Source organism: Protopterus annectens, chromosome 9.part0 (assembly GCF_019279795.1).
Source record: "Protopterus annectens isolate FY-2018-M chromosome 9.part0, PAN1.0, whole genome shotgun sequence".
NCBI classification, from domain to species: domain Eukaryota; kingdom Metazoa; phylum Chordata; order Ceratodontiformes; family Protopteridae; genus Protopterus; species Protopterus annectens.
This window is the reverse complement of record NC_056743.1, coordinates 945,741,879-945,767,374: the sequence shown is the minus strand read 5'-3', so window position 1 is coordinate 945,767,374 and position 25,496 is coordinate 945,741,879. Positions and strand designations below refer to the sequence as shown.

At 40.0% G+C, this 25,496-nt stretch overlaps 1 protein-coding gene across 1 annotated transcript in view; it reads right to left on the bottom strand.

Moving 5' to 3' along the window:
* KCNQ4 (potassium voltage-gated channel subfamily Q member 4) overlaps positions 1 to 25,496 on the bottom strand; it is a 1,236,349-nt gene that overhangs the window by 944,897 nt on the left and 265,956 nt on the right. The window contains exon 7 of the mRNA XM_044082186.1: positions 1,300 to 1,388. Coding sequence (XP_043938121.1) covers positions 1,300 to 1,388 — 89 coding nt within the window. The remainder of the gene's footprint in view (positions 1 to 1,299; positions 1,389 to 25,496) is intronic.

Genomic DNA, 25,496 nt, shown 5'->3' with positions numbered 1-25,496 from the left:
CTGTCTCTTTACTTGGTATCATACAGACTTCTGAGAACTAATCTTTGCCTGGCATTCAAGGCATCCCTGGACCTTGTTATAATGAACCTTTTGCATTTCCAGAAAACAAACAGCATCAGAACTAGCAGATCAAAAGACCTAAATTGTTCTTGGGACATAAATAGGACATGATGGAGAGAAAGATGTGTTTTCAGAGAATTCTCATTCTCTGGGATAGGCTCCCCTTTCATGTAAAGCAGAGTTTCTCCCTAACGGTGTTTAAGTGCAACTTGGACCAATGGATGGGTAATCAGAAATTCATTGCTGGTCTGGCACCTATGTATCTGATTAACAGAGGCAATCAGTAAATCACCCTTACACAAATCATATCTGTGGATCACATTTGGGTTGTACCAATGCATGGCTAGGCTTATAAGGGCCCTAGTGGTCATTAGCCTAGTATACACTACCTATGAATACATAATTAGGCATATGTCTCCTTTCACATCATCTTTCTAATTAAGATGCTGAAAAGCACTGGCTTTTGAATATAGCTTCCTGGAATTAACAATGGTGACCTTAATTTAATGAGTCTCATTTGTTATCACCTTTTGAGAGTAAACCTACATCCAGAAAGTGACATAATCAACCAACCATAGTTTGCTACACTACTTATTATTTTGCTGCATGATTTTCTTGCTCTATCTTCGTGGAAGAAACTGGTATATGAATGACAGGCCACTAATTTTTTTCTAAAGCATATTCAGTCAGGATTAACTGACTGAACTGAGCTTAATGACAGTAAAATACAGCCTAGTCCAAGGTTTAATTAACATAGAAAGTGTTATATAAGATATGGTATTGTGGTTATGTACTGTGTGAGAAAATATTGGGTATTTTCCCCTCTTAGATCAGATGGACTAGGTCATGCAAAACATTTGCTAACTGAGCAAACCATATCTGAAGAACATCTTCATAAGAAATATTTCATATTCATATGCCAGTTTTTCACTCCTACCTGTCAGGTTTCCTTAATATTACCCACATTCCCCCTGGACACTCAACCTACTGTTGAGTGCATGATCAATATTTCTACAGTTTTGACTGCGGCTGGTAAATGGAGATATGGTTGTTCCCTGTTAGTAGCATATGGCCATATGGAAATATGAAACAGCAGTTCAGAGAAGTGAAGTTTGATATTGGAAATTATAAACTGCAAAAAAGTAAACCAATTAATTTCCTGCATTACTAGACAGTAACAACTCTCTTCTCCAGGACATTTTGTATAATTTGCATTATGCTATGCATTAAGATATATACCTGAGAGATGGTAGAACACTGTCATAGTAGCACCACGTTGCTGTCAAGTATGGCCGATCTGCATCTGTAGAATACAAGCGCCAGGCAGCCTGGAGTACAAAATTTAAGAAAAACAGTAATAAGTATGTCAATTCATTTACACGAAGCAGTTAGAAATGTGTTGATTGTCTGTGCATGACTTCAAGAGCTACAAACATTCCTATATGGCTTTTACCTTAAAATTATGAATCCAGAAGTGAAAAAATAGCAAGAAATACCTTAAGCTCATGACTTCTACATTAATATATACATACTTTATGCATATATTTTCAGGTTAGGGTGAACAAAAACAGTAATTTGCCACACAACCATTACCCTTTCTACTTCTTAATATTAATAGAGAGATTATTCCCATATTTTGTCTACATATGAGTGATATGAGCTGTTTTTTGGACACTATATATCTACATACATACAGTTAAAGCTCCAAAACATTGTGACATATTTTCATGGAACTTCCAGAAAGTTTTTTTGGGACAGCGTTGTGCAAAATCTCTCTGGATTTTGCCCCCAATGCAAAAATAACAGAGCAGTTACACTCTGGGTGCTAAGAATAATATTGCGTAATTTTTGTTATCATATAAATTGAAAATCTTTCTAGCCATTTAGTAAAAAAAATGAAAATCAATCATTTATATTTTGATAGCCTCTAAGGTGTTGCTCTGAAGGGAAGGGACAGTACACTTTTTTATTAAATGAATGTTTTGGAAATGTTGAAGTTATGTGTGCATTAATAGTTGAGACAGCAGCATGTGTTTGAAAATATTTATACTAATACGCCATTTCATCACTGATTATATAAGAGGAGTGACATTTCCTTTCACTTAAATTTTGCTGAGACTGCAATATGTATATCATTATACACATTCAATGAAGATGACACTTTTAATACATCATCATACCTAAACTCACCAATAAAGTGCACTTTATATGAAGTGTCATGACCTATTTCTGAGAATTTTTCTGAAAATTTCCATCAGATTCAGTGATACATTTATGCACTGAAAGATGCTACTAGTAGTCCTGCTTAGCCATTGGGTTGCTTTCTTTGTTGTTATCTGGGCCACAACAAGCTTTAGGTGACTAAGTAAATATCAGAATCATACATTTAGTGTGCTTTTATGGCACAAGAATTAAAATAATTAGTTCATATAAAAAATTATGTCACCCATCATTTTTAATGATGAAACCAGAAACACGGTTTATGTAAGTGCAGAAAAGTCATTCTGACCTTATCTGTTCCTGACTTATAAATATCAATATGTTATGTCTATATTGCAGACTCATCACATTTTTAAGACAGAAGACTTGGATACTTTTCCTAACCCAGCATATGGCATGAGCTATCATCTTTAAAGCAACATGGCATCAGTTACAACATCTAAGAATGCAGAGTTTCCTACAACTGTGTGTGTTAATCATTTTGATATGGGTTATAGCCTGCCACGGATTAATACCTGACAAGCGTCCAAAGCTTCTGGGCACCTTCCACATACTCAAGCTGTCAGCTCGATTAAAGTACAGGTTTGGGCACCAAACCCTTCACGGCCTTACTGCTGCTGAAGACCACGCTCCTCTGAGGTTTTCAAGGGTCACCAGTCAGCTTGTGCTGTTCCTTTGCTGGGCAAATAAGTTCCCCTCGTGGATAAGACCTACAATTCAATATTGTTTGTTTATTATTAATACTTTCCTCTTCAGGAAAGTAATTTTAAAGCTAGGAGTTTGTGTTTTAATGGATCGTCATGAGACTCTACTGTACTTTTAAATGGCAGCACTCTTTTTTTTCCTGCCAGTTTAAAAGCTGTTTATTTTACTTTGTGAGGCTGGCAAAGTATTTTGGAGTGCCTTTTACTGTATTTGTCTGAGATAAAGTGACTTTTAAGGACTTTAGTTTTTACCAGCATTTTCCAAGGAAAAGAAGCACCATTTTTGTATGTCCATGAAACAATCTGTCTGTCCCATGTTCAGTCCTTCTTCCAGCTATAAAAAGAAAAAGTTAAGCAAACAGCCTTTGCCATCACAGCAGGCTGGCAATATGCCTCAGCTGCAGGTGGCTGACTATGCTGTGGTTATTAGCTGTACCTCAAACTGATCCATTTTTTACCATGGATCTCTCTGGTGTAGTTCCTACAGTCACTATGAACCATCAGTTAGCCACATCCTTTACGGCTGTTGGGGTCCCCCCACAATGGACAAGGGACAGCCACTCTTGATGACCCTGGGAGAGGGAACAGGGAAGGCTTCCGTGCTTTGTCAGAATGTTGTGTCCATTCTTAGGGAAGCTGTTGCTGCCATTAACAACAGTGTTGGTCCCATTTTACCTGTCAAAAAGAATGAGAAAACTAAGCATGTAAATACTACTCCTTACATTTCCGCAGGCAGGAGTAGTTTACTGGGTCTGGCTCAGGATTTAATTCAGGCTATTAAACTTTCTTATACAGTAGATTTTGGTAAAAGAAGGAAGTAAAGATATTCAAGGTTCTGAATCTGGAAAGAAGGATGACAGGATGGATACAGGGTTTTCTCCTGAAATGTCTGATTCAGACTTGGAGAGCTCAGTTTCTGACACTCGCTCTGGGGGTAGGGGAATCAGAAAATACTATGAGCTGTTACAAAATGAATTTTCTGCACCCATTCCTCTAGTTCTGTCAGCTGTGCAGGATGTGTGTGTGCAACTGAGTGCAATTTTCCCTTCAGTCAGCCAGCTACCCCTAAAAAGGCTGATAGGATGTATGAAGTTTCTCAATCTTTTAAGTTTTTATACATTCTTCCCAAACCTGATCCAGCATTTATAGCTTTACATAATTCTTCTGCTGCTAACCACTTAATCAATTCCAAGCCTACTCTTTCTGATAAGGATGGGAAGATTATTAAGTATAAGAAAAAAGTGTATGTTTGCAACTTTTATTTTCAGAATATTGAATTTTCAAGCTCATATGTTAAAGTTTGTTCTGATTAAATGTAAAAAAAGTATGAGGAATGTTTTATCTGCAGTTTCTTCTTGTGAGGAAAAATCTACTTTAAATAATTTAATTTCTTCCCTTGTTTGAGTCTCTACTCATTGTATACAGAGTGGATATATAACTCCTGTTGATACTTCTAGGACTATGGCCACTGGTACTATTTTGAGGAGTTTTGTACAGCTGTGTTCTCAGACTATGTTAAAAATGAGATTTTAAATTCTCCGTTAGATAGAGATTTAGTTCTTGCCCTTCTGCTGCAGAGGTGATCAAAAAGTGTGATGAAAGGGACAAGTTGATACAGAGAATCTAAGATTTTTTTCAGCCCTCCTTTTCCAAGTCTTCCATGGGATTCTATATCTCCTCATCCAGTTTGGGTAAGAAACAAAATAAAGTCTCAGCAAAATACAGATAAGCAGACATTTAAGAAGAAATGGCAAGGGGGTTCAAAGAAGAATTCTGCAAACCCCTCAAACCGAGGACAATCTAATAAGTCAGAATGACTATTTAAGATATTCAGCCCCCCACACCCCCACCCTCACAGCTCACTTTTTGTTCCAGAAAGTCTGAATCACCACTTTTCTCTTTGGCAACAGATAATTTCAGACAAATGGGTTTTGAAGGTCATTACCAAGTTTACAGATGGTAGAGGGAGGGAATTCCTCCTTTCTGGGGGGTAAGTGCTCATCCTCCAGGTCAGACCAGACACACTTTTGTTTCCACCTATCCTTAATCCCATGATGTCTAAGAGGGTGATAGAACCAGTTCCACCTTCCCAGGTGGGAAAGGGGTTTTATTCAAGGATTTTTTTTTATTGCCAAAGAAATAAAATGCTTGGAGGCCACTTTCTGGATATTTCTATCCTAAAACCTGTTTGTGGCAGTGCCCATATTAATTGGGGTCCATATTAATTCATCAAAAACTAATTTTAGTGAACAGCCATTCATTGAACACAAACCAGCAAATGGCCATTCATTGATCACTCACTTCAGCTAATCTTTTTCTAAGGGAAGGGAATTATTTGCCCCCTACACTGACCATAAAAACTACATTACATCAAACCCATCAAGGTGGGGGCTATACTACCCATACCACTCAACATTATATATACCAACTCCGGGATGGCACTACAGTGGGGAAAAGGGCAAATTTCCTAATGCTGGCCAACTGACTCCTTTCCCTTAGAAATACATTTGCTGAAGTAGACATTCAATGAATGTCCATTTGTCGGTTTGTATTCAACGACTGGCCATTCTCTGGAAGTAGTTTTTGACAAATTTGTTTAGACCCATTAAAAGTGATGGCACCTCACAACCTGATAACTTTTCTTCCTCATTCAAGTGTCCTTCTAACAATAGATTTAAAAGATGCTTATCACATTCCTATTCATCCATTATTCAGATCTTTCTTAAGGTTTTCTATGTCTGGATCACATGATCAGTTCTCTACCTTACCCTTTGGACTCTGCACTCCACCAAGTTTGCTAACAAAGTGTCGAGCTCCAGTTATAGCTCATTACAGGTTACAGGGTATCCACATTTTCCATATTTTGATGACTTGCTTCTATTTTTATTTGCAGTCTTTTTCAAAATGTCAGGAATCTCTTTTTAAGTGAGACATCTCTTACACAAGCAGGGATTCCAAAAGAACATTCAAAAGTCATTCTTCATATCTCCTCACAGAATGGTGTTTCTGGAACATAGACACCGCAGTTCAGAGAGCTTTTCTTCCACAAGAAAAAAAAATAGATCTATATTTAGATCTATTTCTAGTCTATTCCACTCAGACTTTGGTCACTATGAGGGAACACCTCAGGATTTTGGCTCTCATGGCTTCTATGATTCTCACGACAGCCCTGGCAAGAGTCAACATGAAAAAGATACAGTGGCATCTGAAGTTTCTCTGGTTCCAACACACCTTGCCTTTTCAGATCCCAGTGCTGGGGTTTGTCAGAAAGGAAATCACTTGCTGGGGACAACAGGTATCCCTTAATCCATGGCTCTATTTCTCTCTCCCTTTTCCAAAGCAGTCAGTTACCACAGACACCTTGGACTTCACATGGGGAGCAGTTTGATGAGAGATAAAAGTACAAGGTGTGTGGGATACCATGGAGAGAAGCAATCACATAAATATAAAAGAGATGCTTAAGCTAAACAAAGGACTCAACTCTCTGAATCATCTTTAATCTCTGAGACGTCTTCAAGCTGTTACAGACAATACCATTGCCATGTGGTACATCAACAAAAAAGGAGGAAACAGGTAAAACCCTCCCTGCAGACTAGCCATGTTAGCTTGTAATATAGCATCACAGCACAATCTCACTTTCCAACCATCCTATATTCCATAGGATAACAAATGTGTGCCAGGCAAGCTAAACAGGAGAAAGACAGACCCTCATGAATGTAAACTAGATCAGGGGGTCTTCCAAGATTTGTTCCATTTGTGGGTAATTCCTCAGGTAGACCCCTTTCCACTAAAATCAAGGATACTTCTGTAGATTCAGAAGGAACTCCCAAGATCTTTTTCGTGACTCTGGCCCAGGCAACAATTGTTCTCCCTTCTTTTGGAAATGGCCAGGGGCAATTACCACAAGCTTCCTCACAGACTGAATCTACTCACACCAGAACAGGGGTGTTTGATACAACTCGACACCAATCAACTTCAGCTGACTGCCTGGATGAAAGGATCTTAATTTCCATTTAAGTACCTGGTTACTCCAGAAATCCAGCAGGTACTAATGGCAACAAGAAAGCATGTTACTAGAAAATCATATATTATCAAATGGAAAAGGTTTTCTAGTTGGTGCCAGCAACATAACTAGCACCCATTCAGGGCTAGTTGCTCTCTGTTTTTACAATATCAGTGAGAGTTAGTCTTCTATTTCCTTTCATACTCCTCCATCAAGGTTCAATTATCGGCCATTTCAGCATGTCTACCAATGGATCCAATGCATTCTCATGTCAAAACATTTTAGAAAGGGATTTTGCATAAGAGGCCTTCAAGAAAACTGGTGTCCCCTCATTGGGATCTTTATTTTGTGTTAGAGAAGCTACACATACTCCATTTAAACCAGTTAACCTGTCTGACCTAAGGCTCTTAACATGGAAAACAGTTTTACTGATTGCTCTGACTTCTGCAAGAAGGGTATCAGAGGTGCAAGCTCTTATGGTGAGACAACTATATCCTTTTCCACAAGAATAGGGTTTCTTTGGGAACTAATCCACCTTTTATGCCTAAAATTTTATCAAGTTAACATTAATCCAAACTATCCATCACCCCATTTTCTTTCCTGAACCCCCAAAAATGAGGGAGAAATGATACACCATACCTTGGATGTCCACAGACAACTCAGATACCATCTTCATAGAACTAAATCTTCTAGATCTTCAGATCAATTCCTCATCTCTTGAGAAGGGGCAACCTGTCCAAAACAAACTATTTGCAAATGGCTGACTGACCACACAAAAAATATATTCTAAGCAGGGCTAAGGCCTACCCTGCCAGGGCTTTAGCTTCATCTATGTTTTTTGGAAAGGGCTGGAATCTAGAAACTGCAACTTGGTCCTCTGTACATAATTTTACAAAGACTATAAGCTTGTTTCCTTCTCTAGGTCTAGAACAGGCTTTTCAAGGACCATTCTCTCTAGGGGCTCCTAGACTCTTCTCCTTCCACCTCCAGAATGTACGAAGGTAGGGTAATTTACACATACAGTTAATGCTACTGCAGCAGTGATCAATATGATGAACATAGAACAATTATGTAAGTAAACCTACCATAACAGTAGATGTTCAAATGATCACTGCTGAAGTAGCCACTCCCTCCCTTCCATTCCCCTTGTTTGTTTTTTTTTTTTGTGTGTACATGTGTGTTGACTATTCCAGGGTGTGGTTGCTTAGTTTTAACACCTTTTATTGAATTATCACTTAAGACATAGGAAAACATGACACCAAAAAGTAGAAACTCACAAGGAGTAAATGCTCTGTACACCCCACACAATCCAGTAATAAAAGTCAGTAACACACACAGGTACCGGAGCGAAACACAGCTACTGTATTCCAAAAGCATCCAAGGACGATAACACAATCCAAGACCAACTCTTTTATTACACCAACAGGACAGGTTCGTTAAGCGCTTTAACCCAACAGGGCTTCATCAGACCATGAATCATTCCATGCAAATGCATATTATATACAAAAACAGGCCCCAAAACTGCAATTAAAGCCATTTTTAAAGTGACAGCTTCCCATTCATATACAAATACACTCATCTAAACATACATCAACATAAATTCATATGGTCTACTCATTTACTGCACATAATAGAAAACATCTATATAAAATCCATAAAATATACAAATTCTTATATTTTCTTTACATGAGACCAAAATAATGAAAAAATATAAAACATATATTTATTTAAAACATATATATATATTTATTTAAAAAATATATGTCTCTCAACACCATAGGTTTTCAAAACTATCAAAGATATTATTAAAAGATGTATTAAATCACTGTATACATAGTTATTACTCTAAGTTTCAAAGTTCCCAGGATAAACATAATTAAAACTACCTCAAACCTCTGGGTTTTAAAAAAGGTTTCAGGGGTACCTTGTCGTTAAGACCTGGATAGGAGTCTGCCCTAAACCGGATTATCCATTTAGTTTCCCGTGTTTCTGTTCGATTCCTAATGTCACCACCTCTAGAGCTGATAGAAATCACTTAAATAACTCTAAATGTGAACATGTACATGCCACCTCTCTCTAACACATGTTTAGAGAGTGCATTAACCATAGACTTTATCTTAATCTGATACATATGCTCACGTATCCTGTCTCTTGTCTGTCTTCCCAATATAGTATCCATCACATGCTATACAAGTAGCAAGATAAACCACGTGTTCGGACAGACAGTTGGCAGAGGCATGAAATTCATACCTAATACCATGCAAAGGTTGTACAAAACTACCCCCAGAATCTATTAAATAACAGAAATTACATCAGTTACAGGGGAACGTACCAAACTCACAAAAAACATTCTCTTTCCTTCCATTCTTAGGGTAACACAACAACTTATTCAAATTGGATCTATTTTTATATGCGAAACATGGCATGTCACCTACTACCTCCCTAATATTAGGGTCCACAGTCCCTCCCAATGTGACCTGATGACATCCTTAAAATCACCCACATCCTTAGTATAAAAAAGGGGTATTCTAACACTATTGCACTTCACTGATACTACTAAGCACTCAACCTCTCCCTGGTCTGTAGCGGTTCCCTTGGAATCTGAAAAATTTTGCAAGGTATTAGGTATGACTTTCATGTCTCTGCCAACTGTCTGTCCGAATATGTGGTTTATCTTGCTATGTGTGTAGCATGTGATGGATACTATATTGGGAAGATAGACAGGAAGCTTAGAGACAGGATACGTGTCCATATGTATCAGATTAAGATAAAGTCTATGGTTAATGCACTCTCTAAACATATGTTAGAGAGAACTGGCATGCAAATGTTCACATTTAGAGTTACTGAAGTGATTTCTACCAGCTCTAGAGGTGGTGACATTAGGAATCGAACAGAAACACAGGAAGCTAAATGGATAATCAGGTTTAAGGCAGACTCCTATCCAGGTCTTAATGACAAGGTACCTCTGAAAACTTTTTTAAAACCCAGAGGTTTAAGGTAGTTTTAATTATGTTTATCCTGGGAACTTTGAAACTTAGAGTATTAACTATGCATACAGTGATTTAATATATTTCTAATAATATCTTTGATCGTTTTGAACACCTATGGTGATGAGAGACATATTTTTTTAAATATATATATATATATATATATATATATATATATATATATGTTTTATATATTTTCAGATATTACAGATTTTACACATCCAGATACACATATTAGGCATAAATTCAATCATTACACATATTGTAAGTCTAGGAATGTGATTTATTTGGCTATGTGCCAAAAATGCAACAGTTTTTATGTAGGGAAGACCAATAGGACACTTAGAGAGAGGATAAGAGAACATGTTTATGCCATTAGCAGAGAAAATGAAGTTTTTAGTATTAGAATCTATATACCCTACTGAGAGGTTAGGCCACATAAGTAATTATACAGAGAAAGAGGAAGGGAAGTGGATAGTTAGGTTGCAAGCAGATAGGGGACATGGTTTAAATAATAGAGTTTCATTGAAACCATTTCTGTTAGATCGAGCCTTGAAACATTAAGTCCCTGTTAGATATGTATTAGTATAAGTAAGATATCTTCCCTTAATAGTCTTTTCTGTTATATAATGAGAAGTTATGTACCTACCATAACGTTCCATGTTAGTTGTCTTCTCTCGCCTTCTTTCTTACTTGATGGGTTCGGAGCCGATCCTTGGCTCCGACTCGGCACTTGCTAAGCTTGAGAGTCACTTTTACCAGCTCGAGGCAGCCCCATATCCCATGATGCAAGGCGGTAAGTACCCAGATCTCGTTTGATGACAAAAGGGCAATAGCACCTAGCATAATAACTTCCCAAAGGAAGAAAGAAGAAGAGAAAAACCTGCAGTATGGTAGAAGGACCAGCTCTGTATGGTCTTCAGAAGTGTAATTCCTTGTAGAGAAAGGTCTGTCCAGGCCTGGGGGAAGGAGGGAGGGTCGCAAAAAAGAAGGCGAGAGAAGACAACTAACATGGAACGTTATGGTAGGTACATAACTTCTCAATGTTAAGTTGTCAATCTCGCCTTCATTCTTGCTTGATGGGACTGCGTCCCTAGCACCTCTATCCTGGGTGGCTCAATGGAACAGACTCTTGAGAACGGTAGAGCCAAAACTGGCTCTGTCCCTGGAGGCCAAATCCAATTTGTAATGGGAAACAAAAGTATGAGGAGTGGCCCAAGTGGCCGCTGCACAAATAGTGTCTAAAGGAAGTCTAGCTTGAAAGGCTGTAGAAGTAGCTAAGCTTCTGGTTGAATGTGCTTTAGGTTTCGAGCACAGCTGTTTTCCCCTGAGCCGATAAATTTCAGCGATGACAGAAGAAAGCCATCTAGATAAGGTCACTTTTGAGACAGGAAGGCCTTTCTTGTTATCAGCATAGGAAACAAAGAGTTGATCGGATTTTCTGAATTGTTTTGTTCTGTCCAAGTAATATCTGAGTTGGCGGTGGACATCAAGACAATGTAATTTTGTTCGATCTGTTTGAATAGTTTGGAAAAATACAGGAGATCAATGGCTTGATTCAAATTAGTCTTTGAGGCGACCTTAGGCAAAAAGGTCGGATTAGTTCTCAATGATACTCTGTCTTTGTGGAAGACCAAATGGGGGGGGGGCGAACAGATAGAGCATGAAGTTCAGACACCCTCCTAGCCGATGTAATAGCAACCAGGAATAAAGTTTTCCATGAAAGAAATTTCAGGGAACAAGAAACAGCTGGCTTGAAGGGGGGAAGAATCAAGGATGTCAGCACTAAATTTAGGTCCCATTGAGGAGGAGGACTCCTGACTGGAGGCTTCAGGAGGAAAATTCCTTTCAAGAAGGCTCTACAAAGCCTGTGGGACATAATGTTGTGATCTGCGAACCCGACATGAAACTTCGAGATAGCAGCCAACTGTGGAAGAAGAGGAGCCCGCGTGAAAAATCTCCGCTAAGAAATCTAAAACTGCTTGAACTGGAGCAGTGAAGGGATCAATATTCTTGGCTTTAGCCCAATAAGAAAAACGTTTCCATTTGCTCGTATAAATCCTCCTGGTAGAGGATTTTAAGGAAGCTACTATGATGTCTCTAACAGGGTTAGAGATCATAGGAAGCCTGGCTAAGGAAGGAAGTGGAGCAACCATGCTGTGAGGTTGAGAGAAGGGACAGACCGGTGCAGCTGACAGGATTGGTGAATCAGAAGATCTGGCACTGGGTCCAGATGCCACGGCTGCACCAAAAGGTGACGATGGAGGAACGGAAACCAAATTTGTCGAGGCCAATAAGGAGCAATGAGAATCAATTTGGCTCTCAAAACGGTTGCTGTCTGGATAACTTGAGGGATCAGAGGAAATGGAGGAAAGGCATAAAGAAGTCCCTGGGGCCAATCCTGGGTCAGAGCGTCTCTGGGGGGATGGCCTGGCAGTGGGAAGAGAGAGAAGAAGTCTGGGCATTTGCTGTTTTGGGGAGTAGCAAAAAGATCGCAACATGGGCGACCCCATTCCAGAAAAATCTCTTCCACTATAGATTGTTTGAGAGACCACTCGTGAGGCATGAGAATAGCTCTGCTCAATCTGTCCACTAAAATGTTGGTTTTCCCAGGGATGTGCGTTGCTACCAGAAACCGATGAGAGGAGATCGCCCATTGCCAAAGTCTGAGCGATTCTCGACACAAGGGGTAGGACTTGGGTCCGCCCTGTTTGTTGATATACCAAACTACAGACATGTTGTCTGTGTGGACTGCAATTGTCCCTACGGGAAGAAAGTCGTTGAGGGCTTGCAACGTTAAAAGCACTGCTCTCATCTCTAGGACATTTATGTGCAGGTGGTATTCGAAAGGTTGCCACGTCCCATGAACCATCCTGCCCTGATAATGCCCCCCCCACCCGATCAGGGAGGCATCCGTAGTGACAGTGGCTACCGGGGATGGGGGTACAAAGTGTCTGCCTTGGTGAATCTGGGGAGAAGTGATCCACCAAGCAAGATGATTCTTGCAAATCTGTGTCACCAGTATTTGGTGACACATTGGAAGTTGTTGGTAAGACCACTGAGTGAACAACATCCATTGAAGAAGGCGCATATAGAAGCGAGCCAGGGGAAGAAGGGTAATGGCCGCAGCCATGAGGCCTAACACCTTTAGAACCATTCTGGCCTGTACCTTCTTGTTGGCTAGAATGATCCTGACGTGACTTTGAATGTCTGAGATTCTTTGATCTGTAAGGGTAGCTGACATCCGAACAGTGTTTAAGTTTGCGCCTATGAAAGTAATAGACTGGCAGGGCAATAAGGATGATTTTTCGGAGTTGATCGAGATGCCCAATTGAGAACAAAGATTTATTGTGTAATCCCTGGCTTGAAGAAGCTGATGCCTGGTGTTGGCTGAAAGGAGCCAGTCGTCGAGATACGGAAACACCTGGAATCCTTGACGTCTCAGGTGAGCCGTGACCACTGCCATACATTTGGTGAACACTCTGGGGCTGTAGTGAGACCAAAGGGCAGGGCTCTGAACTGGAAATGACTGGACCCCAGCCGAAAGCGGAGAAATCTCCTGGAGCGTCTGTGAATTTTTATGTGATAGTACGCATCCCGAAGATCTATTGAGCACATCCAGTTGTCCTTCTGTAAGAAGGGCAGAATTGACTGAAGAGTGACCATTCGGAATCTTGTCTTCCTCACAGACTTGTTGAGTCTGCTGAGATCCAATATTGGTCTCCAGTCTCCCGTCTTTTTGGGGACCAAAAAGAACCTTGAGTAGATTCCGGGCACTGAATGATCTGTTGTAACTGGCTGAATGGCTCTTTTTTGCAGTAGTTTTAAGACTTCTAACCCTGCAATTTCCCTTAGACCGGGTGGTACATCTGGAAGGGAATTTGAGTGATAGAAAGGACTTTCCTCGAAAGGAATTTTGTAACCCTCGGATATGATCGACTGTACCCATCTGTCTTGAGTGAGGGAACGCCAGGCTTCTGGGTAAAGCGATAGTCTTCCCCCAACTGCCTCCAAGGATGGACAGCCGGGCAACATCTCAGGGATGCTGAAAGGGCTTGTCAGAGAGAGGCTCTCTGCTTCCCTGGTTTTGTGGACCCCCTCTGCCTCTAGAGCGGCGTCTGTTATTGTTACCCCCTCTGCCTCTAGGGGTAAACTGACCACGTGAATCCGGCGTGACTCCTTGGGATTTGCGGAACCACATTTTGCCACCCTTCTGCCCTTTGGGGTAAGGTCTAGAAGGGGTGGAAAAACGGACCCCTACGGCAGAAAGAGTCTTGCCGTCCTGCTCACACCTGGTCAACGTTTCCTTCACTTGAGGGCCAAACAAAGCTGACCCATCAAAGGGAGAGTTTGTGAAGGACGCCTTAAAGGGATCTGCAAAATTACAGAGCCGCATCCAGGCTTGGCGTCTAAGAGCCACACCTGTACCTGCGGCCCTACTCGCTCCATCTGCAGCATATGATATCAGTCGCATGGAGGAGTTAGCAATAGAATTAAGGGTTCCTAGCTGCGAAGCAATTTTTTCTTGAGCCCCTGCAGCTGTAGGATCCTGTACTACTTCACCTAGCTCCTTAAGGATATCCCTCTGGAGTCTGGTGAAGTGACATAGGTAGTTCAGCGAACGCATCGCAAAGGTCGCTGAAGAGAACATCCGCTTACCATACCTATCCATGGTCCTAGAGTCCTTATTAGGAGGATGGACAGGTACGGAAGGATCTGCAAGTTCCTTCTTAGTGGCAGCCGCCACCACCATGGCATCAGCAGGGACACCTTTCGTGAGGAATTGCTTGTCCGACGGGGCAGTAATAAATTTAGAAGGCCTCCTAGGGACTGGCTCTACAGAGTCAGGAGCAGCCCACACCTTTCGAGCAATAACTTGCATAAGGGGGTCGAAAGGCGGAGACACCCAGGAGGTGGAGGGCCGAGATCCAAACGCCTCCAGGTATACCGACTCATCCTCAGAGGGATTATTGGTGGGCCAGTTTCCCCTCTGTCTAAGGAGTTCTAGGATGTCTGAAAAGGAGACATCCTCAGAGGGGGATCTTGGGGATCCCTCTGACTCATCTAAGTCAGTATCTGAAGTGATAGACTCGGGGGAGTCTACGGGTTTCCTCTTACAGGTCCTCTTTCGCGGAGGATCTCCTGACTGATCAGGAGAATCCTCGGAAGAGGGGGTTCTTCCCAGTGGGGAAACCTGAGGCGGAGGATCTCTGGGTCCGGGAGCAAGAGAAGTGGCAGAGATATCGATAGGCACCATAGAGGGAGGAGCTAAGGGAACAGACTGCTGGCTGAGTCCAGTGGCCAGCACACTCTTCATCACCTCGAAGGCTCCCCTCCCAGGGAGGTCCGAGAGAACCCGTTCCGAAGAACCAGGAACTCCAGGACCCACTGAAAGGGAAGTCTCTGAGGCAGATGTTGGAGCCGAGCTCACCAAGGCCGAGGCTCCAAGGGGAAGAGTGGGGTCGGACAAGGGTCTGATGCCACTCACCCCCTCGGAGGAGACCAGGGAAGCCCGACCACCGAATCCCTCTAAGGAAGGTCTCGAAGAGGAGATAAGAGTAGAGGCTGAAGGAGCAGAAGGGGGTATCTGTCCCTCAGCCGTAGCAGAAACCATTCCCGAAGACTCCAACTCCAAACTCTGGGGTAGAGTCGAAGGAGGAACTGCAATGGGGTGTGGACTAATAGTCGTCTGTTGAGACAGACTATGTAGCATCTGGGCCAGTGCCTGTGATTTTAATAATCTACTGACCACTCTCTCTAAATCATGGTCAGAAAGCCTGGATGATCGGCTCCGATGGCTCCGTTCCGAGAGGAGAGGAGAAGCCGGAGCCGAGAGTATCGGCTCCAAGGAAGGGGACCTAGATCTCTTCCTCGAAGGAACCATCGGAGCCGACGAAACCATGGAAGCTGTCGGAGTCGACAACTTTTCAGCACCGACAGAAAGTTTCGATGCATCGGCTCCGGCCGGAGCCGATACAGACATAAAAGTAAGGGTGTCGGAACCGGTCGGCGCCGACACCGAAGCCTGAGCCACATGGTGATCGGAACCGATCGGAGCCGACACCGAAGTGGCCGAACCAGAATCGGGTTTGTGCAAACCAGAATTGGCTCCAGCCAGAGCCGATCTCGACTCTGAAAGAGTCGGAGCCGAGGCCACAGGCTTGGACACAGAAGCCTGGGCCTTGGAAGACTTAGAAGTCTTAGATGGAGCCGACTTAGCCGAAGAGCCCTCCGGCTTAAGTAGGCCCCTCAAAATCAGCTTATTTCTCCTATCCTGCAGGACTCTCTGGCTAAAAGAATGACAAATCGCACAAGAGTCCTGCAGGTGGAGAGGTCCCAGGCAGTATAAGCAAGAAGTGTGACCGTCTGTCAGAGACATCTTCTGACAGCACGAGTCACACTTCTTAAAGCCTGAGACCCTTTCCTTAGACATGGTGTAAAAAACACACACACACAACACCTGTCCAAGAAATATAACAATCCCAAAAAAAAAAAGAGAAACTATTCTCTTACAAACACACACACACCCTAAGAAGGGGGGGATGGGATGGGAGAAGGCCTGACTAAAAACTTTAAGGGAGAGAGGGAATTTTAGTCAGAAAGGGACCAAAACTAGTCTAAAACTATTAAATTTAAGTCTAAAAATAACTTTAAACTGAAAAGAGGGGCAAAGAAGTAGTGTATAAATCACTTACCAGGAGCTGGTAAAAGGAGGACCTCATCAGCGAAGCGGCAAACGAGATCTGGGTACTTACCGCCTTGCATCATGGAATATGGGGCTGCCTCGAGCTGGTAAAAGTGACTCTCGAGCTTAGCAAGTGCCGAGTCGGAGCCGAGGATCGGCTCCGAACCCATCAAGCAAGAATGAAGGCGAGATTGACAACTTAACATTATATGTTTTTAGATCCCATTTATATTCATAAAAATATATGTTTTAATTGTTTGAAGTCCTTTTTGACTGTACTTTTTGTATGTATTATGTGTTTTCTAGAAGAATCAGCATATATAAGCTATAGTTATGATGTAATTATTTTCTACTATGTTGAATATTTGAATGAAGAAGTTTATGACGTGTTTGCTCCCCCACCCCCTATTTTATACACATGTATACACAAACGTTTTTATACACATGCAAATTGTTTTTATATATACAGTAGCTGTGTTTCCCTCTGGTACCCGTGTGTGTTACTGACTTTTATTATAAGAAAACATGCATTTATATAAAAGAAAACAAACCATTTTAATATGTTACTAGTTACAAACATTATGTATCACATGTTTTTTTTGTATAACTATCATCAGTCCAACATTACAGAAATTACTCAATTCTTGCCTTCCCCAAATCTCACTCTTCCTCCAAATCCTCATACATGCATGCATTGTTCCCTACCCTTTCCTAAATACCCAACTTCTAGTTCTTTTATCTCTGCTACAATATTCAATACTTCAAACACAGCTGGTTTAGACTTTGATTTCCATTTTCTCGTAATTTTTTTTTCTTTCCGCCACCAGAATTAATTTTAGCAAGGCCTTACTATGTACAGGCAATTCAGACCGTGTATCCCAGTTCAAAAAAATAATTTCCTTAACTACACACATTTGCTCACCCAATATTTCTGACAGAGTAATCTATATGGAATTTTTGCAGTCCACTAACTCATACTCCCAAAACATATGTTCCCAGTAACCTCTTTCTTCCCCATCACAATATCAACATTTGCCATCTACCCGAGGACAAATTCTTTAGAGTCTTCTTGGGGCTTTAAATACCTATGCAAACACTTTCAAGCAAAAATCCTAAATCTTCTACACTTTGTTGCATACTTTGGAGCTATACATATTGGTTACTTATTTTTTGTTCTTCCTAGCATTGTCTTCTCAGGGATCAGCCTCACTTTCTCTGTTAACAGGAAAGCTTTGAAGGGCTTGGCATCCCAACTTGTCTTTTAGTCAGCTCAGCTTCACCTGCCAGACAGTTTGGGCATGTGGAAGGTGCCCTGACATTTTGAAAGCTTGACTGCCATTTTATCCTCAGCAGGATATAAACCGTATAGCCAAGGCTACTGCAGCAGCAATCATTTCAACATCTATGTTAAGTGTACTTACACAACTGTACTTTTTCTTGGCTTCATCATGAATCTAATGACAATGGGGATAATAAAAAATAAATTAATTTTAATGCTAATGCTGTGTACAGTACTAGATATGAAAATAGTAAAAACAAAGTCAAGTTTCATTTATTTATTGAGATTTGAATACCAGGAAAGTCCAACTGGTTAGGAGCCTATTTTAGCAGAAGTTTGGGGAGAAAAGCTCCAATGTACTACAAAATATTTTAAGAATAACAGTTTTACATTCTTTAACATAATACAAAACAAATACAGTTTAAATAATTATATCAAGTTAGATATAATATGAAAACACTGGCTAAGAATGGACAGGGAAATTTTAGACAGTTTACAGTATAAAGAAATTAAAGTTAAGATAGTATAATACAAACAGGAATGGCAATACAAAGTCCGAGAAAAGCAGAATTATTATCTACATCTTTAGAGAAAAAGCCAGGGGAGAGACATTGAAAGAAGTAAGGAAGTGAGTAAGATGAGGCAGTAAGGAGATACAAGGTATGAATATGTATTTGTCCACATTTAGGGATATAGTTTATCCTAGTATTATACAAGAACAGAGCCAGCTTTTGGCTGGTCTTTCACAATGTTATTAAAGAATGGGACAAAGGGTACTGACCTGACGGACAGAGATAAGGAGTTCCAAGATTTAGCAACATGATACCCACATAGACAATGGCCAGCATATTTGATTTGGTTTGTAGACAGACATGAGTTTTTGGTCACTGGATCATAATGACTGACTAGGAACATAGTTGTGTAGAATGTTATTTAGTACTGGACAACCAGATGGATTATGGATAATTTTGAATCAGTAAGAAGCTGTATATGTGTGTTAGTGGATGGGTAGTTCTAACCAATTTAGACATTTTACAATGGCGGGCTCAGAAAGGGGAATGTTGCAGCATTGTTCATGTTTTGATTTTTGTAATGCCTGAAGATTAGCAAGGATGGGAACACCATAAAGAAGCGTGGAAGAGAGATAAGTAGTGGCAAATGTAGCTTTAGTTGTATTGGTGAGAAAGTTTTTGGCTGTATAAAGCATCCCTAATTTTTGATGAGTTCTTCTTATGCAATTTTGTATATTATATGCAGGTTGAATCTAAGATTATCAACCACTATCACCCCTAATAAGTTGCTATGAGAGGTGACTTCAATGATTCTATTATCAAGAGAGAGGACTTTAAACTTTGTTTTTTCATGAGATAGGGTTTGGGCAAATATTGTAGCAGTTAGTTTTTTTTTCCAGGGATGCACATGATTTGTGAGTTACAAAGCCATGTTTCAATTTCTGTTAAAGGTTCCTGAGTATTTTTTGGGATGCATACTGTGTCAGATATCCAAATGAGTATGGAATCATCTGTGTACTATACTAGGGAGGCCTGTTGTGTGGATATGTGTAAGATGTTGGTGAGACTGTTAAAGAGGAGGGGACAAATCAGACAGCCTCATGGTACAGCAGTGGTCACTGGAAGGTATGGAGAGAAGGTGGAGTGTCACTTTTCTGATACCTACTGGACGGCTAGGTTCTGAACCACAGAAGGGTGGGCTGAGAGAGACCTAATGAGGACATCTGAAGTAGAAGTTTGCTGTGACAAACTGTGCTGAAGGCTTTAGACAAATCTAGAAATGAGGAGGAAACTAGTTTGCCATTATCTCTATTGACAGCATATATAGGTTAGAAGTGCAGTGTTAGTACTATGGAAGGACAGAAGTCATGTTGTATAAGGGATAAAGTATCTTCTGCAGGAAGAATTTCTAACAGCTGTTTTTGAATACATTTCCAAGTATTTTGGAGATGGGGGATAATACTGCTATAGGTCTAAAGTTAGTAATGTCTGTTGAATGTATTCCTTTGTAATAATGTCTGACTTTTTCCAAAGAGAGGGAATATGGGATTCCTGGATTGACCAATTTATAAGGATTGAGATGGGGTAGGCAATGTTACCAGTTGCTTTTTTAAAGGTATTCACTTGGAAGGCCATCAGCTGAAGTACAGTACGGTTTGAATTTAAGAATAGTTTTATATATAACATGTGGGCACAGCTTTGAAGGTGAAAGTGGATGTGGTGATTTGTGGCTATTGGGCAGGGTTAGGATTAGATGTTGGGTAATCCTTGGTTAGAGATACTATACTATCTAGGAAATAAGGGTTGAATTGTATTGAGGTTTCAAATGATGAGTTATTAGGAGGGGTTAGGGTTGAAATTATGGCCGGCTATTTAAAGTATTAGGAAAGTTGTACTGCATTTACAGCATCAACTAAGTAGAAGATTTTTAGGCAGCTTGCCCAAGGTCAAATTATAACAGACACTAATCATTTCACAGCCAAAACAAAGCAATTAGCAGAGAGGTTCCAAGTACAACAGGTTTTCTTTCATTTTACTGAATGCAGAAACCTGTTAGCCAGGAAGACTAACTGTCATCTTACTTCTCAACTGTACAGATTTTTGAGGACTGTCCAGATCTTTGCCTCAGATTTTGGTCTGTTTTTCATAAAATTGTGGTTTTCTAACAAATCATTGGCAAATCGTTGAAGATTAAAGTCAGAAAATAATGACAGACATTTGAATTTCAGACTTCATACACTATATCAGATTCACGGTAATGCAAAACCTGTTATTCTATCAACTTTCTAAGTCTGTAATGTCCCTATGTTTGGGCCTTTGCCCCCCCCCCCCATTACTTATGGCTTTGTCAAGATTTTGTGCTCTAAGAAGTTGAGAGGTATGATGTCATATACAATGTAATCTACTGGTCAAGAAAAACGACAGTGGCCAACTTAGTGGTCATTAATGATAATGCTGCTTACATTAGTGTATATTTAAATAATAACAAGAGTAATAGAAGAACAACAGACATTTTCTAAATAGTTTATAATAAGACTAATGTTTCTGTTAAGAATTGTTTTAACATTGCAGGAACAACAGTTTTAAGTATTGCTATATGGACATTGGATTGTACATTAGCAACTTTTATTAATGCAACACTGGAAATTTGGTAAGGATGTTGTTGCTTTAAACCAGTATGATGAATTATTTTCTAATATTTCCACAATCAGTAGAGTAGTTAAGTACAGCAAAAAGAGCAATCTTTAAGAAGACAAAATGGAGGACATGTGGGGTGGGTAACAGGGGAAATAGAAAAATGGAAGAACAAGCACTTCAAAAGGATTTGTAAATACAATACTTTCTTTAATTATATCTATCTTGTTTGACTTTTGCAAACTTGCATATTGAGGTCATTAAAAGTTTTAATTTTGCACCACTGCATTCACTGCTGCAGTATGTTAGTACATTTGTTTCCACAGGGAGACTGAATTCAAAAATATGATGATGAGAAATACTGTGGTTACCAGTAATGCAAAAGTATCTTCACATTTATTTTGAAAGAAAACCAAAAGAACACCCAATAATGTCTCTCTTTTTTGTTAAAAGTTTTAGTAAGCATAGTATGCTACTAATTTTAGAAAGTTTGAAGTTAAACACCCCTCAGTTCTTAGAAACAACTGTATGATATGAATATTTGCCAAGATGATAATGTTACAGCTGTTATTTTAGACATTAGCCATGACTGATATCTACAAAATGAAAAGCTGACTTACAGAATGAAATGTCTTATTTCTGATATCCCCAGATTCCGCTGTGGCGACCCCTAACTGGGAAAAGCCAAAAGACACAAACAAACTGAACTATTATTGAAGCCAATATTTATGAATACATATGGGTATTGAAGAGAGAAAGAAGAATTCCTGAATTTCGTTAAAGCCACATGAACTGAGTGATGTGATATTTTAGTGACTAGTGGTAAAAAATCATTGTGTTTTAGTATTATTGAAGAAGGCAGCCAAGAGGGAGTAAGACAATTATTTTTTAAAATGTCACTGTGTATCAATAGACAAATTAAAATGTAAGTAGATTTTTATGAGTTAATTTTCAACACAGTGTGTTCAATTACTCCTGTCATTGTGAGAAGCTACTGGATCTCCCAGAGGTCCTAATTATGCACGTAGCTATCTGGTCTCCAAAGAATATAACGTTACTCATTTGCAATTTGCATAAGCAAAATATAGAACATATTGGCCATTTTACTGACCTTTTTTTTACTGAAACAACAGACATCATCATTTTCAAGGGTTTTTCTGCTAATAGGTTAATGCTATACTTCACTAAATGGATCTACATGAAGCTTTGAGAAATGTCCTTCTCTTGTTGTAACACTATTTAGGATGAATAGTGATTTGGGGTCTGTCAGTAACAGAAAACAAGTGGATAAAAACAAAATATAACAGTTATCATGAGACATGGAAACAATAATTTATTAAGATCCAAGTTTAAAGAGAGTCATTTGTAACACTGCATAAAGTAACAAATGTGACCACTGAACCATCTTTTTTGTATACAGTTTCAAAATCTGGACATAATGAGTAAAAATTAATTTTGAGGCAACAGCTATAGCAATCTGTTTTATTTTATGTATGTTAACTTGGTTAGACATACCATGATGAAGCCCATTTTAGAGGGGACAAGGGGGATTCCAAGTTGGATGACTTTAGTGCAGTTTTAGAAATACTTTACCAAATGTTTAGTAGCTACATGAAGATTTTCACATGAGCTTAAACAACACATTAGAGATGTAATGCAACACTTTGGGCGTGCATATATTTTCTAAAAGCTAGTACAACGCAATGAACTAATTTTCTTAGAACTAAAACAGTTATACTATAAGATGCTCTCTAGGTAAATACATACATGAGCCCTTATTTTATTATATAGTAGCATTCCATTGTATAAGCTGCACATGATTAACCCAAGGACGTAGCTTGGATGAGAGAGATGAAACATCTCTTACACCTGTATTCTACTGTAAGTAGGTAGGCAGGCAGTAATTTCATGTAAGTACAGAGTACACCAAATATAATTAGTGTGTTCTTAAAGTCAGAGGTCAAATAGCATTTTATGTTTGATGCTTCTGTGTGGTGTGGATTAAACAGTAGTTTTATTTAAAACTGTTTTTAGTTGACACAGGATTATCAACATTAAATATATATGATTCGGTGGGGTTGCATGCAAGCTATTTAAACTGATGTGATGCTTCAGTTTAAATGTGCAGTGACATTAAGAGTAACTAAATGTCCAGAACAAGATGAGCCATGTTTCTGTGAAGCTAAATGTGCTCCAGACTACATAAATGAGCAGCATAACAACTTTGCAGGTAAGTAGACACAACCATATTAGTAGAGCTAAGCAGGCAGACACAGCCATGCAATGCAACCCATACCAGTTGTTCAAGCCGCAATCCAGAGCATCTGTGTATCACACTTGCAAGATCTTGTGACAACCATAAATGTGATCTGACATACTGATACATCTCAAAATGCAGTACATATAATAGCTACTCTGCATAAGATAACCTATCCCTCTACAGCATGGTACAATGTATAAAGCTGCATACCCACTGGTTATTTGCTATGAAGTCCACATGTCATATGTATTAATGTGCAGAAAAAATGTTTACAGGATAGGCAAAAATGAGGAAGGCGACATGCAGACAAACAACATACAGGAGTGCACAGGATGAGATGTCGGGTCAGCATTTCTTTCATGGGAAGGACACTATTTTTTGTTTTTTACTGACAGAAAGGAAGATAATGAAAGGAGAAGGGAAAAGCAGGGTACTAGGGGTAATACAGTGTGAAGGTGCCGGTAAACTCACACAGAATAACCGAGACAAACAAGGCTGGGTGACACTAGAATGGGGAGTCATGAGATGTACTGAGAGAAGCAGAGGGCAAATAAAGAGCAATGAGTAAGTCAGGACAATGCAAAGTGTATATGGCAATACACTGGAGGAAGGGGGCACACATTATGACAGTGGATAAAGTAGAGCAGATGCAACAGCATGTCACCTGCTGACTTGGCCCAGAGTAACACCTCTGCAATCTATCAAAAGGTGATGTGTCAGAGTGTACGGTGTCATGGGCCATGCCCTCTGGTGACCCACTGGTAAAGGCTGACCAGGTAACTGAATCTACTATCCATCATGGGGGTCTGTCCTTTCAGACCATAACCCTTCTCACTGCTTTCTCCATCTCAGCCTCCATCACCTGCTCCAGCTGCATCTGGGCCATGTCAAGCAATAGTACCAGTCTAACAACTAATCAAGGGCAAAATCTCTACTACTGTGAGGCATTTCCCACTTCACCACCCTCATACTCATATTCATCTCCCGCAGCACTAGTAGGTCATGGTTAAGGTAGCTGCTAAGCAAATCTGTCTTCCAGGCTTGCAGAGGGCAGACTCTATGTGAAATGTACCACAACAGAATCTATCTTGACAAAAGAATAAATATATTTAAAAATAGAACTAACCATGGCTGGCCACTAAACTTATGTACTCTATCAGAGATCTTATGACTGACTGTCAGTCTGCTTCTAACAGAAGATGCACATCAGAGAAATGTGACAAGTGCAAAATAAGATGCTAAAACAACAAATACAGGTAATTGACTCATTCATGTTCCATTTGCTGCACATTAGCCTGTAGGCAATTGCGTGTCTGCTGTGCATGTGTTACCACACTTACAAAAATGATGGAACAGTTACATATCAGGTCACACCAGACAGTGTGCAGCATAACTCCATCCCATAACAGGAGATTGTAGAACCCCACATAAAATGTTATTTGGCATAGATCATCAAGTGTCATCAACACCTCCAGCTGAAACTAAACTTCATAGAGTATACTACGAATATTTCCTATTCTGATCGTAACAAATATATGCCAGGAGCTATAATGATCCCAATGACACCAGTCGTTAAACAGGATAACAAAATACAGTGATACCCACTTATAAAGCCATTCAGAGCAATGCCACCTAACCTCTACTTCCCATGCATGCAGGTCAGTAGGGTTCGGGCACCAAGGGTCAGCTTCTGAATGCCTGAACTAATCCCGTCTCCTGATAATGCACATGATTGAGGTCAATACCAGGTATCTACCTTTTTGAATACATTATCATACAGAGTATAATCTTCATACTGCATACTGGAAGTGTCCGGCTAGCATTACAAAAGCTGCCTCACAAATTTCCTCAAAAATGGCTGTCATTCTCATGTGGAAAAAATGGTATCCTGAGAATCACACTTATAATGCGATTTCTGAATAGCTGGTAGGAAAACATATATTGGTGAACTAGCATGATGAAGGCAGTCACACACATCTGCACCGTATGCTTATGGACAAAGACTGTGAGTGGTAAACTTAGGCAACAAACTATGCTTTAAGACACAAGGGCACAACACCAAAATACAGTGGTTCACAGACAGTAAACAATCAAACCCAATCTGCCTGTGTCATGTTTACATCTATAAAATTACACTTTTTAAATGTGCGCT